This window comes from Sorghum bicolor, chromosome 3 (genome assembly GCF_000003195.3).
Source record: "Sorghum bicolor cultivar BTx623 chromosome 3, Sorghum_bicolor_NCBIv3, whole genome shotgun sequence".
Classification (NCBI taxonomy): Eukaryota; Viridiplantae; Streptophyta; class Magnoliopsida; order Poales; family Poaceae; genus Sorghum; species Sorghum bicolor.
This window is the reverse complement of record NC_012872.2, coordinates 66563169-66578362: the sequence shown is the minus strand read 5'-3', so window position 1 is coordinate 66578362 and position 15194 is coordinate 66563169. Positions and strand designations below refer to the sequence as shown.

The window sequence follows — 15194 nt, the reverse complement described above, 5'->3', positions numbered from 1 at the left end:
CATAGCGATGGTGTTGTTTCGTTCCAGGAAAGCGCTGCCATTACCGGGGCGACACTTCCGCTTTCAGATGCAGAGGAGGCAAGAAAAGGTCGAACACGGTGGTTCGATGCATGCACTTCACACGCTCTGTGGGCGTCGTCGTACGATCGATACGGCGCATCTCCAGGGATTGAGCTTGGGTCACGGGTCACACTCGCACCTTGGGCAGCTGGGGCTGAGCTCGGTCTCTGCCGCGATCCGAGATTGCCTGTGAGAGTTCTAGAACTTCTAGACCTCTCGGGTTTGTCCTGCTGGACTTCGGCTTGAACCCACCCCACGTGAAGAGAGTTCTAGACCTCTCGGAAGAGATTACTGCAGCAGAGACTGATGGTGCAGCAAGCGCAACTGTAACTGTTGTTCCATTCCGTAGAGAAAAATTAGCGGTAATGATACCCTCTGTACGGACGCTGCTGTCCACTCATTTTGTTACTTCCACGCCTTCCTATCCACTCATTTTTTTCATCTCTACTCTTCTCTCATATCTCGCTGCCACTTCCACCGCTCGCACATGCGGCCGCATTTTCTGCCATGCGCGAGCCGCTTCTCCCCCTTTTCTCGCTTCCTCCCCGCTGCGACCCACACGCTCTCCATGCCGCCGGAGTAGAGCACGACGGTGACAACTTTCAGTGAGCGGCGCAACTCCCTTCCTCTCTGTTCTTTCTCCCTCGCTCTCGTGACCTCCATACATCTAGAGATGGAGACAACGACGTGGCTCCGACGAGGTAGGTGGGGAGGGATTTGGATCTGAAGCCTTTCTCTCCCTTTTCCCTCTCTCCTCTTTGTGGATCTGGATCTGAGCCCTCCTCTGCTCCTCCTCCACCTCTTGCTCCTCCTGCTCTTCCTCTGGATCTAGATCTACGGGATATTGTGTTGGCCAGGGTTTCGGCGAGCTCTTGGGATTCAGTGCTCGTACGTGTTGTAATGGTGTTCTCTGGTTTTTTTGCAGTATGTTTTTCAGGTGATGTTGCAGTAGGATAGGGTTCCGGCGAGCTCTCGGGTTCAGATCTCGTCATTGTTGCAATGGTTCTATCTAGACGTTGCAGTAGGTTTTAGTCGTTGTTGCAGTTTTTGTGTTTTGAGATATTGATTCAGTTGCTTCAGTCTGCATGCTGTAGTAGTTTGTTTTACGTTGTTACAACATTTGTTCGGTGTTGTTGTAGTACTATGTCCATGGTGTTTTAGTTGCTCCATCCAATGTTTTAATCTGCACTGTTGTATTAGTTGTTGCATGTTGTTGCAACAGTTGGTCGATGTTGTTGTAATACTATGTCTATGGTGTTTCGGTTGCTCCATCTAGTGGTTCAACCTATGCTATTGTATTAGTTGTTACATGTTGTTGCAACAGCCGTTCTTTGTTGTTGTAATACTATATTTATGGTGTTTCGGTTGCTCCATCTAATGCTTCAACCTATGTTGTTGTATTAGTTGTTACATGTTGTTGCAACAGCCGTTTTTTGTTGTTGTAATACTATATTTATGGTGTTTCAGTTGTTCTATCCAATACTTCAATCTGTATGTTGTAGCAGTTGTTTGCATGCTGTTGCAGCAATTATTCTTGTTTGTTGTAATACGGTGTTTATGATGTTTCGGCTACTTCAACTTGTTTGTTGTAGCAGTATGTCAGATGTTGTTGCACTATTATACATATTGTGTTGCAACGTCAAATATGGGGATAGGTTGTAGGAACGAGTTAGCGGCAGGCAGATCTGCTAGGGGCTGACAAAGCGAGGGGCAGGGCGGATCCCATGCTCGTGGGGGCGGAGGATGGGCTCCTTGCACGGAGAACGGACGAAGTGCGGTCTTTTGTGTGGGGCGAGCGTGGCAGGGGTAAGTTGGTTGGGATGGAGCGGATAAGAAACGGACTTCCGGGCGGGACGAGTGGGGCAGAGGTGAGTTGGTTAGAGACAGATGGGTTTTTTTTCTTTTCTGTGGCGCGGGTGGTGGGGCTCGGCGTCCGGACGCGTTGTTGGCGCCGGACGTCCGGAGGCTAGCAGTTCCGTTTTAAAATTCAATTAAATTTGAAGAAAGTAGCATTAGCATTTATATCTTCAAATATATTTAGTATAAAACAATGAAACCAATCCAATGCTACTTGTTCAATATAATAAATATGAGTAATCTGTACTATAAATTTAGGGGCTGTTTGGGACTGCTCCGCTCCACGTTTTTCAGCTCCGCTCCACGTTTTTTAGCCAAACGGTTTCAGCTCCACGCACTCAGTTCGAGGAAAAAAGGTGGAGTTGTGAGAGCACCTAAAGAGGTACTCCACAAACTCCAGTTTTTTGTGGAGCTGCTCCATGGTGAAATTTATGGAGCAGAGTTTGTAGAGCAGTCCCAAACACCCCCTTAGTTGAACTTATGTTAGAATTAAAATTATTTGGCTCTCAAAGAAAAGAGAATTGATTATATTTTCTTTGGACGGGTTAGTATCTGTGGTAATGAAGGGTGATGAAATAGAGCGCGGGCGCACGCTACTAGTTAGGAAATCTGCGGTAAAAACTTCTCCAAACACTGCTAAGTGCTAACTCCTGAGTCTACTACAAACCGAAGGCAAAACAGGAGGTTGAGTTCAAGCTCCTGGGTCTGGGACTCCAGACTCTAGACTAGAAGACTCGGAAATTTCCGGCCATGGAAAGCTAGTTCCACGCTTGAACAGGAGCAGAACAAGAAAAGAGATCCTGCCTCTGCTGCAAGTTTGGCCGGTGTTAATGTGGGCAACCGCAAAAAGAAGGATACCAATTCAGAAATCTCTGGCCCCTCTCGATAAAGTTGCCACCAAAAAAATTACAGAAGCAATGCAAGCGCAAGGCGGATATACAGCAAAAACGGAAGACCGCCTCGACCCACCCCGACTGCCCGACAATTCAGATTCAGAAGAAACCCCGCAATCACCAAAAGCAGCTAGCTAGTTCGGAGCACGGACGACGGCACCGATGAAACGCACGAACGAATGCTTCGCACCTTGAAGACGAAAGTTAGGCTCGTGTTTGAAGCAAATCAGGGGATTTATAGAGTGGCCGGCGGCGGCGGCGGCGCGGGAAAAGCCGCGGGGCGCGTAGCCTAGGGTTAACGGAGTTCTTCCGAGTCCGGGCCGGGCTTAGCCACTGAGCCGGACGGGTGTGGATCCGTTTCAGGCCCATAACGTTCTAAGTGTACATGGGCTAGATAGTTAACAGGCCACGATGTTTATAACAGGAGTCATTGTCTTTCCTTATTTTCACTTTGTACATGCTTTATGCTGCTGTGAAAAACGTCTTTCGATACGCTCGCGTCCTATAGAACAGAATGCAGTCAAGATTCATGAAAAGCTAAGGCCTTGTTTAGTTCCTAAAAAATTGCAAAATTGTTTAAATTACTCATCACATTGAATCTTGCGGCACATGCATTAAACATTAAATATAGATAAAAGAACTAACTAATTGCACAAATTACATGTAATTTGTGAGATGAATCTTTTGAGTCTAATTAGTCAATGATTGGATAATATTTGTCAAATAAAAATGAAAGTGTTGTGTGTCTATTTTGTAAAATTTTTTGAAACCAAACAAGGCCTAAGAAGTGAAATGAAGGAACTACCGAACTACTTTATCCATTCAAATTATAAGTTATTCTAAGAATTTTTGGAGAGTTAAAAGATCTCAATTTTGATTTATAATTTTGGATGTAGAGAGTAGCATGCTGAGCAGATATTTTCTTACTCCCGTTCTGACGTTTTTCATGGATATTATTTTTTATCTATAGAAAATGCTTGGCATAAGGGCGTGCTTGAGTCAGCTGGTGGTCTCGTTAGTCATTACTCATTAGAACATATAGGCTCAGATGCTATCTAGAGAGAATGGTGGCTTGCAGAATGATATATTTTTTTCGACAGTGTCAAAGTGACCAAAGGAATATGAAGAGGTGTGATCGTGGAATAATGGACCTTTTTATCTCGAGGCTAAGAGCAAATATAATAATAAGCTTATATCCAAGATAATACTCATGTGAATACGAGAAGAGAAAAGAGAGATCAGAGTTTAAGTATCGTACAACCAACAAGCTATGCACGTTAGTGAGCCCAAGTAGCATGCTTACTCTCACCCTGTCCTCCTGTGGGTGGTTAGCCGCCTGAAAGTACAGGCCGTGACATCCGATGCCCAAAGTCACCATACTGCTCACCGTACTACTACATTTGTCCGGAAAAACAGCACTCCCTTCGTAATATTTCACATTTCGAGTCAATCAATTTTAAATTTAAATAAATATATAAAAATAGTATTATTTTTTGGATCTCCAAAATAGTTACTATATAAATATATTTATCTTAGTGTTTATTTGGTATCATACATATTAGTACATTTTATATGTATTGGACCACTAAAAAATGCAAGATGTATACTTTTTTTTATACGCGATGAGTGTACAATAATTTGAACATAATGTGGAGTCAAATAATTCTAAATTTAATCGAGTTTACATTGAAAGTGTTAATATTTATTTTACTCAATAACTATTAGATTTAGCTTGAATGTTTTTCGTGGTATAGCTATTTTGTGTTATAAATATTTCATGACAATAAATAATTTAGTATCATAAATATTAATATATTTTTAAAATTTTGGTCAAACTCAAAAAAAAATGACTCTGCATTACTCCAACTAAAATTAGTAATTCTTTTTCTAGGAGGAATGAAGTACTAACTACTTTCTACTATCTCTGAGGGTGTCTCCGATAGGAGACCGATTTGGAAACCCAAACTCAAAATGGGTCTTCAACGTAATACATATAGCCTCCAACAGAGTATCTTTTGGGTATTATGAGAGACATAACTTAAATTTAAGTATCCTCTCTCCTCGAAACTCATCTGCAGAGAGTGATGTCTTTTTATATCTTGTTGTTGGAGAAAACTAAAAATAAGTATGTAACCTTTTAACTATATCTCCACCTAAATGATAAATGAGTTTTGTATTTTTGGTGACGATTGTTGGAGTCAGTGTAAGAAAGAGCATGCTACGTCCTTGCTTTCTACTAGTACCGTCCAAAAAGAATGCAAGTCCTCTCCCTCATTGTCTCGCAGTCTACTAGTCTACCACCGCCACAGGTCCATCCGTTCATGGCAAAGGAGATACGGGAGTTTGAGTGCCACAGCGAACGCCAAAAGCAGCGCAGAACCTGGCCGAATTGAGTCCAGTCTCCCGTCCAGCGCGCACGCTCCAGCAACGACATGATGACCACCTCCGCACGGCACCTTCCCTCAACCTCCGCCGGTGTCCGTTTCTCGTTCTCTCATGGTTCGCTCGCTCGGCCTTCGCAGCTGGATCAGGGAGCTGTTCAACAAAACGAATGAGGCAGCCAGGCAGGACCGGCCACCTGCTGAAAAGGGCCTCCAACTCCACCACCTTTCAATCTGCCTCCCGTGCCCGTCCGTGCAAAAGAGTGCGCCACGACAAGACATCCACACAAACCTACGCTAAAAGGCGCCCCCCACGAGGGCAACGACTCTCTGCTGCGGGTCAGGGTGGACCGGTGGACGCATGCGAGTGCCCGTTTCGTTTTCGTGGAAAAATTCGAGTGCTCGTTTCTACTTGTTTTGTTCATCTCTTTTCATTCCAGCTTTTGTTACCCCGAATGTACATTTCCATCGATCTGGGGCAGTTAATCACACAGCCCGCCCATTTACAGTCTCTTTTTCACTTGACTGACCTATACCACCCCTATATATTTAATAAACAAACAAACAAACAAAGGCATCTTTCGTCATGGAAAAAGGCCAGAGAGAATATGAAGAAGAAGAAGAAAAGGAGGAGAAAATTTTCCTTTCTGAACCGACGATGGTTGTGTGTGTGTGTGTGTATAGCCCACCAGCCATGCCATTGCCATTGCCATCCAAACGCAGCGTATGAATCGAATTGGCGATCTGTCCTCTGCAGCCTATGAATCGAAGTGGAGTGCAGGCCTTGAGAGTATCCGTGTGTAGAGCACGAGGTTCCAGATGTCGGGCACGCCGGGGAGGCACCAGTGGATGCAGTCGGCGTAGGTGCCCGGGTCGGCCTGCTCCTCGGGGCCCAGCACCTTGCCCTGCCGGATGGTGTGCACCGAGGTGTGCCCGTCCTTGCGCCGCTCCGACATGGTGGTGATGTCCACGAAGGTGATGGGCACCCGCGGCGACGCCCGCCGGGAGACGTTCTTCGCCTGGTGGAACATGTCCCAGTCCATGCCCAGCCACAGCGGGCCGTGCCACTCCAGCAGCGGCATCGTCTCCTTGGCGCAACGGATCCCGTCCGGGTTGCCCCACACCTGCGGGCTGTTATTATTACAAAAAGGAAATAAAACATTTTGTCAGGCCTTGTTTAGTTGCGAAAAGTGAAAAGTTTTCGAAACTGTAGCACTTTTGTTTTTATTTGACAAACATTATCCAATCATAAAGTAACTAGGTTTAAAAGACTCATCTCATTATCAGTAAACTGTGCAATTAGTTTTTATTTTCATCTAAATTTAATACTCCATGCATGTGGCGTAAGATTCGATGTGATGAAGAATCTTGAACAGATTTTGGTTTTTGGGTGAACTAAACAAGGCCTCAGTTTGGAGTACGCTGAATTTGCCATTTCACAGCACCCTTCGAAAAGAAATGCAGACCGGTAAAAAAAAATCGATCCCGATTCTGCTTGATGTGAATTTTTAATTGCGAAACACGCGTTGTGGTAAGTTGCTAGCTTTCTCGCCGCTATCGTAACTTGTTCTCTGGTTCGCGGAGCCTCAACTGTATCTTTCGACGTGACATGGCTCCAACTACTCCAGGCTAGGTATTGCTCCGTCCGTGGACGCAATCGCTAATGAAACAGTCCACAATTTGGATTCAGGCCTTGTTTAGTTTCTAGAAAATTTTGTAAAATTTTTCAGATTTCCCGTCACATCAAATCTTTAGACGCATGCATGAAGTATTAAATATAGACGAAAACAAAAACTAATTATACAGTTTGGTCGGAATTGACGAGACGAATCTTTTGAGCCTAGTTAGTCCATGATTGAACAATATTTATCAAATACAAACGAAAGTGCTACAGTGTCAATTTTCCAAAAAATTTTGGAACTAAACAAGGCCTCAGCTACGCACGCGCGTTCGTCCTTGATACCGATCTTTTCCACTTCAAAGGACCAAAGACTCTACCAGAGCACCCCTGCTCTGCGGCCGGGCAGCCGGCCAGTGACAACAACACGCCGTGGCCGGTTTGATGCATTCAGTATTTTCAGTTTCAGCCAGCACATCGGAGCGAACCTCTCTACAGTGCTTCTGGCTAGCTACTCCACACCTTGTTGCATAAAACAACCGCCAAAGACAAATGGAGAACCTCTTGACTAAAAAAAAAGTGTACTACAACTCTGGCAATTCAAAGTGGTTTGCTTCACGGAACCTAAACATCCATCACTTCCCTGATAGGTCACCCTCCTTAATTTTCTTTTTAGTTTTCTTTTGGTTCCTGGATGCTTTAGGTGAGTGAGCTTTCGTAAGGCGTCATCCCCGGGCCAACTTGGCCAGATCGTTGTCAAACGGATGGGATTGGCCGTTGCGATAGGTGACCAGACCAACGCAACCTTCCCGTTTGAAATAATCCTACTAGTAGCCGAGCCGCGTGTGGCCATTCGTTTGTCAGTGTGTGATGCAGCCAATAATTAATTTAGCACTGGCACTGCGTATGCTAAATAAATACTGTATTATGCAAATACAATACTGGAGACGGATACTAATTAAGAGCTTGGGTGCTGACTCTAAGGAGAGGATTGAGCTTTGAGCCTGAACTACGCAACTAGAAAAAAAAAAAAAACAAAGCGTCAGATGCAAGTACAGTAGGATTTATCGATCGTCAGATAAGGAGACTTTCATCTCATCCACCCCCAATCTTCAGGCTGCAACGTGATCGCAGTCTCACAGACAGATCAGGTTTTGAATTGATAATTCGACCAATTTGAAAACTGTTCTCTAAGATCCTAAAATTCCGGCCACGGGATAAGAAATGTATAATAGTAGTAGTTCTCAGAACGTTGCGCCAACCGATGCCAACTGCAGTAGCGACCGAGCTTTTTCTTAACCCCGTGGGCCGTGATGCAACAACTACGGTACTACGTCGCTAGTCGATCATGATCATTGGCGCATCATGGGGTTAATCACGGATCGCAGCAGCAGCCGGCGGCCAAGGGAGAATCGATTGGAAGGTTCGGCACATCTGGTTAGTTTGGTTCGTGCAAATAATTCGATGGCCCATGTGACCAGACAGGTACGCACAACTGTGTGCATCCTGCCCTCCCACAAGCCACACAGTACGTACTGTAATCGCAACGTGCACGGACAGCGCGCTGAGTACAATACTACTATAATTTCTTTTTTTTTAATAGTAGAAAGAACAGTACTCCTCCTATAATATAGTCGCCTGACAGCAACCCAAATTGATTGAAATTTAAAGGGCCGTGACAGTTTTGTGACGCAAGTCTCTTGACCACGTAGTATACTCCTAAAGTGTACTTATTATTGATAATAACCGGGAGGAGGAGGAGGAGGAGGAGGAGGAGGGAAGGTGCTGATCCAAGTAACGTCTAAAAAGTCGCGTTTACCATCTGTTACCGTGCACAAAAAAGTGTACGTACTGGAGTATGAAGTGAAACAACAGACATCTAGTAGAGCTAAGTAGCTCCTCATTGGGATCGGCACTCCACATGTGACCGGCTGCTACCACACTATGCAGCGTATTACACGTGGGCTGAAAAATGTCAAACCCTTCTTTGAGTACGTATATATACTACTCCGTATATAGCTAGTACATCTTATAATAGGTAACAAACCGGCTACCGGTAGTCCGGTGCCACTATGTGCATTAGGACCACGCCTCCGCCATCAATGGTCTCAACAAGTCGCATCAGGCGCACTGGTTTGCTGGTAACGTTTCTCGTAGTACCGCGAATTCACAGCCGAGCCGAACAGCGTGTGTTCTTTATCATGCCACAGAAAAGGGCAAACAGACTCGCGGCGCCCGGTCACCACAGGACGCGCACCTATGGAGTACGCCCATACCCTGAATACCCCCCGACCCGAGCACCCGCGGGGCGGGGGTCGTCTGAGGCCTTGTTCAGTTCGCAAAAACTGGTGAAAAACGGTACTGTAGCATTTTCGTTTTTATTTGACAAACATTGTCCAATTATAGAGTAACTAGACTCAAAAGATTCATCTCGCGGTTTACAGATGAACTGTGCAAATAGTTTTTGTTTTCATGTATATTTAATGCTCCATGCATGTGCCGCAAAATTCGATGTGACGGAGAATCTTTAAAAATTTTGCGAACTAAACAAGGCCCTGACTCTGACATTTCCAAACCCGTCGCCCAAGATAACGACCACTCGTCCAGACGTGACGCGCCCCTTCTCCCTCGACGAGGACTCCGGCAGCGAGACAGCGACCCCGCGCGAGCGAGCGCGCTGGCCGTTTCGCCCACGGCAACGGCATGACGGGAGCCGACCGTGGCAGTCGGGTCGGCCCGCGCGCGCCCACTCCGCCACCAAACCATGTAGGACTAGGAGGATGCACCCACACAGGAAGCACGGTTCTTTAGGCTCGATGCGGCGCTACGCTACGGATCGCATCGCATTGGCAGGAACCGGCACCACCACGCACGCGCAGCCATGTACATGTACTGTACCTTGCCCTTTACTGTACATGCTCTGGTGCGCCCACACGTACGCGTGATGCGTCGGGACGCTAATTAAGAGTTACTACTACATGTGGCTAACTACTACTCAATCCATTCCAAATTGTAAGTCGTTTGACTTTTTTAATATCAAGTTTGACCACTCGTCTTATTTAAAGTTTTATACAAAATATTACTTTTTTTTTGTTGTGTATTGGTTTATTAATAAAAGTTCTTCAAGAGTGACTTAAATTTGACTATATTTGCACAAATTTTTTTGAATAAGACGAGTGGTCAAACTTGGAGTAAAAAAAGTCAAACGACTTACAATTTAGGATGGAGGGAGTACTAGCTAGTAGCATTACGTTTCTGCACTGTTGACTTGGCCAGATGAGCGTGAACACCGTGTGCGTGCTTTGCCCTTAGATCCTATCGTGCGTACTTGTTCGTTGTTCAAGCTTAAAGTAGGGGGTACTGTACTATGAAATCGAAATGCTACGCACGAGAATAATAAAGGACATAAAAAAATCGGGTGGGGATAAATAATTAAATAAATAAAAATGTACTAGTATATAGTACCTGATATGGAGAGGGGACATGCTCATGAAGAAGACGGACGTGCGCGCCGGGTCAATGTTGTCGTTCACCCAGTTCGCCCACGTCGTGAGCACCTTCCGGTACGCCTCGATCCGCACCACCTCGTCATGCTCCTCCCAGCTCTTGGCGCCCGGTCTCCTGCAAATATGTAAACGATCAAGTCATTTCCCTTTCGTGGCCGCGCGCTCGTGTCAAACGGGGTCGTGTCCGCGCATGCATGCAGAGATCGATCGACTGCACGGGGCGGCGCCGGCCGCGGCCGGCCGGCACACGAAACTGACGTGTCGTACGTACATGACTTTCATGTCCAGCGTGTTCATCCACCAGATGTAGGTGTTGAAGACGAGGTAGTCGACGCCGCGCCAGTTGTCGGCGTGCGCCCCGATCGTGTCCGCCTTGATGATCCGGTGCTGGATGCTGTGGATCTTGGGGTCGTCCGAGTTCGACTCCACCAGGAACGGCGCCCAGTAGAACTCCACCGTCGCGTTGTACTCCTGCAGCATTTTATTTCAGCACCCAGCCGGTTCGTTAGTTTATTTCGATTCGAGGAAGGAAACACACACACGCACACACGGCTGCCGGCGGCCTGGTCAGCGACGGCCCCGTCGTCCAGGTCCAGGGAAACGCGACACGACACGAGGTTGGTGCACCTAGCTAAGCTAGCCGTCACCAACGGGCACGCGTCACGGTTGAAAATAAACGGCTGCCTGCGTGGAAACTCGAACGAATTGCTTGCGGTAGTATTATCGAAGGAACCCGTGGGCCCGGCTACTAACCGTCGAGGATTATTATACTGGATGGCACGAATCGTAAAGCAGGCAGAAAAGGGATCGAGGGGGGGAACGGAGACGACGCACCCAGGCGTGGAAGACGACGCGCTGGCCCTCCCAAGAGACGTACTTCTTCCCCGGCGAGACTGCCGACTGCACCAGGCACACCATGGACTCCCACTGGTTGCGGTTCAGCGAGTCACCCACGAACATGAACCGCTTCCCCCGGAGCCTCTCCATGAACAGCTTCGCGTCGAACCTGCAATGGAATTGAAAGGCCGGCCGGCCTTGCCGTTTATATGTGCGCATGGCAGGCATGCATATGGATGGCCAGCCGAGCGAGCGAGCGAGCGAGGCCACTTCCTGGATGGTAGGTGTGTCGTAGTATGTACCTGGGCATGGAGCAGTCCTTGGGCTGCCACCGCCACTTCTGGTAGGTGTCGTCGCGGCGGCCGTTCTTCATGCACGTCACCTGCGACGTCAGGAACTGGCACTCCTCCTCCCGGTACAGCGGGTAGCTCGTGTTGTCGAACACCCACCGCCCCTTGGACAGGTCGCACGTCTCCGGCACGCCCAGCGCCGGCGGCACCACCGTCTTCTTCGCCGCGCGCTGCCTGCGGGGCTTCTTCTTCGCCTTCTTCTTGGACGACGTCTTCTTCTTGCTCTGCTTGGTGGTGTCCACCTTATCCTGAGGCGGCTTCTCGACGACAGCCACCGGCGCCGGCTCAGTCGTCGTCGTCGTCGTGGTCACCGCGTGCTTCGGCTTCTCCTGCTCGCTGTGGTGCAACGCGGCGGCGGGCTTCTCCGAAGCGGAGATGTCTCGCCGGGGCACCACCACTTGCCGGCCACCAGCTCCAGCAGCAGCAGCACCACCCGTGGTGGCCGCCGGCACCGTTAGCACGGGCGGCACGCGCGTCAGCGGCTCGATCGTGAGCGACCGGATGTCCTCGCCGTACATGACGATGACGCAGAGGACGAAGAAGACGCTGGCCACGTAGACCGGCAGCCGCCCGCCCTTGCGCAGCGACGTCACGGCGTGCTTCGCGCCGAACGCGTCGGCCCCGGCTCCCGCGCCCGCGAGCGACGACGACTTGCGCCGCCCCGCCAAGCTCATGGCGCCGGCCGCAACTCGCTCGCTCGCTACCCAGCGCTGGCAGCTGGCTGATCCCTAGTGGTCCTCTGTCCTCTCCCTCTCGACCTCCCCTGTGCGCCGGGCTAGTTTTCGCTTGGACCGATCGATCGAACGCGTGCCGCGACCGGGCGCGATCAGAAAGCGGAGGAGGCCGGCCGGATCGTCCGCGCTAGCGATCGAGGTAGCCGCGCGCGCGGGGTCTTTATGGATTGGCTGGCGAACCCGGCCGGGGAGTCAGCACCGGGGGCTGCGGATTTGGTGAGGGGATGCCATCGTCTCCCGATGCTTCTCCTCTTCTTCCCTGCTGGGCTGGGCGGGGCAGGCGTTGAACGGGCAAGTGCAAGCAACAGGTATTTAATTGGGATGGATTCGTTTTATTCCTTGACAAATTCGCTTAGTCGCCGCGACCTGGCCATACGAGACTAGGGGCATGGACAAACGTGGTACAGCACGTCACTGACATATTTGGAATTGTTTAATTTCAACCACTATAATTCGTATATACAGCACCGAATTGAATACGAAGCTATATACACACACCTCTAGAGTCTAAACATTACTGAGGAGATCGGAAAAGATCTGTAATAGCCGATAGAATTGTTATTTTAGAACGAATTATAAATTAACTTTTGCTATTTATATCTGCTGACAGATTTTTTTTACTAAATCTTTTGGATTTCTATACGTTTGTTTGTGCTTTAAGATTTGTGCTAGAAATGTTTACTGGGTCATATTTATCTATACTAAAAAAATCTGACAGATTTGATCATATAAATTATGTTGATAGATATATAGCTAAACACTCCCTTTGTTTATACACGCTATAGAAGAAAAAAAACTTGGACGGTGAGCTAGCCGCATAATAATTCAATGATTTTATCTGTTCTGAGCTGACGATGTATGGTCAACGAGGTAACTCCATTCTATACATACTAGGAGCGTACCCCGCGCGTTGCTGCGGGAATTGTGGATTAATGGATTATGTAGTATGATGATGTGGGCTATACTTATTTGTTTTGCTGACATGGACATTACAGCTGTCATGTGTGCTATTGGATTTTAATTGTATATGTGGTAGTGCATTGCATGTTGAGATAAATAGTTATTGAGGTTTTACTTAGTGGATTCTAATTGAATATGGTAGTGCATTGCTTAGGTGGATAGCTTGCATGCTTAGAGAAATAGTTTAGTGGAGTTTAGGATTATAAGAGTTATAGATACATGGACAGCCTATTTTCGTAATATGGTGATGATACGATGAGCAGATGTTGAGAACAACATGAACACGCATTTCCTCTCGAAAAAGAACGTGCGCGTGCGCCACATGTAAACAGTAAGAATGTCATGAGGATGTTTGGGAGAACGCAGCAGCCGGGATTTCACTTGATTTATTTCTCCCATTGTTTTCGACGCTTTGCTTGGTAGATAGAATAATGCGTGACATTCCAGCTAAGGTTCTGTAGTACTAACAGCTAACGACCGGTTTGTGACTTCTGGAAATGATGGAGTTGCATCGACGTGACGGTTGATTCCAGTACAGCGTGACAGCGGAGACTTCTTGGTGGCGGCGGATCTGGATCACTGCTCCTGGATTTGTGCACCAGGCTTCTCAGAGCAAACATTTCCCACGTGTACGAACTGGGCCTTATTCTTTGGTTTTCGGAAAACTTTTTGTTTTTTCAGTACCGTAGCATTCTGTTTTTATTTGGTATTATTTTCTAATTATAGACTAACTAGATTTTAAAAAAAAATATCTTGCAATTTATAGGTAAATATGTAATTAGTTTTTTTTTTATCTATATTTATTGTTTCATGCATGTGCTGTAAGATTTGATGTGACAGAAAATCTTAAAAAGTTTTTATTTTTTTGGGTGAACTAAACAAGGCCTGATTAGCACAGTACGCGCCAGTTTTAGTTTTTGGCCTTGTTTAGTTCCGAAAAGTGAAAACTTGTAGCACTTTCGTTTGTTTGTGACAAATATTATCCAATCATAGACTAACTAGGATTAAAAGATTCGTCTCGTGATTTACAGCTAAACTATGTAATTAGTTTATGTTTTCGTCTATATTTAATGTTTCATGCACGTGACACAAGATTCGATGTGAACGAGAATCTTGAAAACTTTTTGGTTTCAGGGTGAACTAAACAAGGCCTTTGTGACGAAGGAATGTCAGATTGTTCTGCTAAATGTTGTATGGAAAGTTCAGAAGACATTCGTCTCCGGTACGGATGATTTTGAAAGCCATTACTGTCGCTTACCATATATCCTAACCCCTTCATTTTAAAATGTGTCATTTTAGTTCTATACTAAAACATGCTTCTAAAGTTTAACTAAGTTAAAAGAATCACAAAAATATGTAAGTCTCCGTTCGGATCTTTGAAATTGAACTCGTTTTAATAATTATAATTTAGGCACATATTAACTAAGTTAATATTGTTACCCATGCAAGGGAGATGTTTACGGTGGTTAGATTATAAAAACAGTGATTAGATCTAAAATTTCATGATATATGCACCCCCATGGAATATGTTTATGTACCACAAGCTAAGTGCACCCCTCTCCAATTTACTCTAGCTTCGTCACTGGATGTTTATATGTTACATTTCTACTATTGGCAAGCGAGTTGAAGAGCATGCTATAAGTTGAAGGTTAGAAACATAGCATGATAATCTATAGAGTTAATTTCCACCTCCCACCCTGGCTTCCATGTGAACTTTGGAGAGTTATGGAATCTCAAAATCCAAGCCAAATAGCATATCCATTAAGTAGAATTAAATTCCTCCAAAATTCACTTTTTCTGAGGGAAAAGTGAGAGGTTTTATTATTACCTAAACAACCATATAATTATAATCTTGTTAGATGAGATTTGTGATTTTGAAATGTTTGATTCAAGACAGAACTAAAACGAACTAGAAGGATCCCCGCGCACTTCTACGGAAATCACAAATGATTTGAAGCGGAATTATATGAAAAGATAAACTATCATAGTGAATGTTAT

General features: G+C 46.3%; 1 protein-coding gene across 1 annotated transcript; it reads right to left on the bottom strand.

Annotated features, from left to right (window-relative positions):
* On the bottom strand, nucleotides 5604-12539 carry LOC8057747 (protein trichome birefringence-like 28). Its single transcript, XM_002456537.2, has 5 exons — nucleotides 11455-12539; nucleotides 11150-11321; nucleotides 10587-10786; nucleotides 10275-10430; nucleotides 5604-6322 (listed from the first exon to the last, which is right to left on the bottom strand). The coding sequence occupies exons 1-5, from the start codon at nucleotides 12174-12176 to the stop codon at nucleotides 5950-5952; spliced, it is 1623 nt and encodes a 540-aa protein (XP_002456582.1). The 5' UTR covers nucleotides 12177-12539; the 3' UTR covers nucleotides 5604-5949.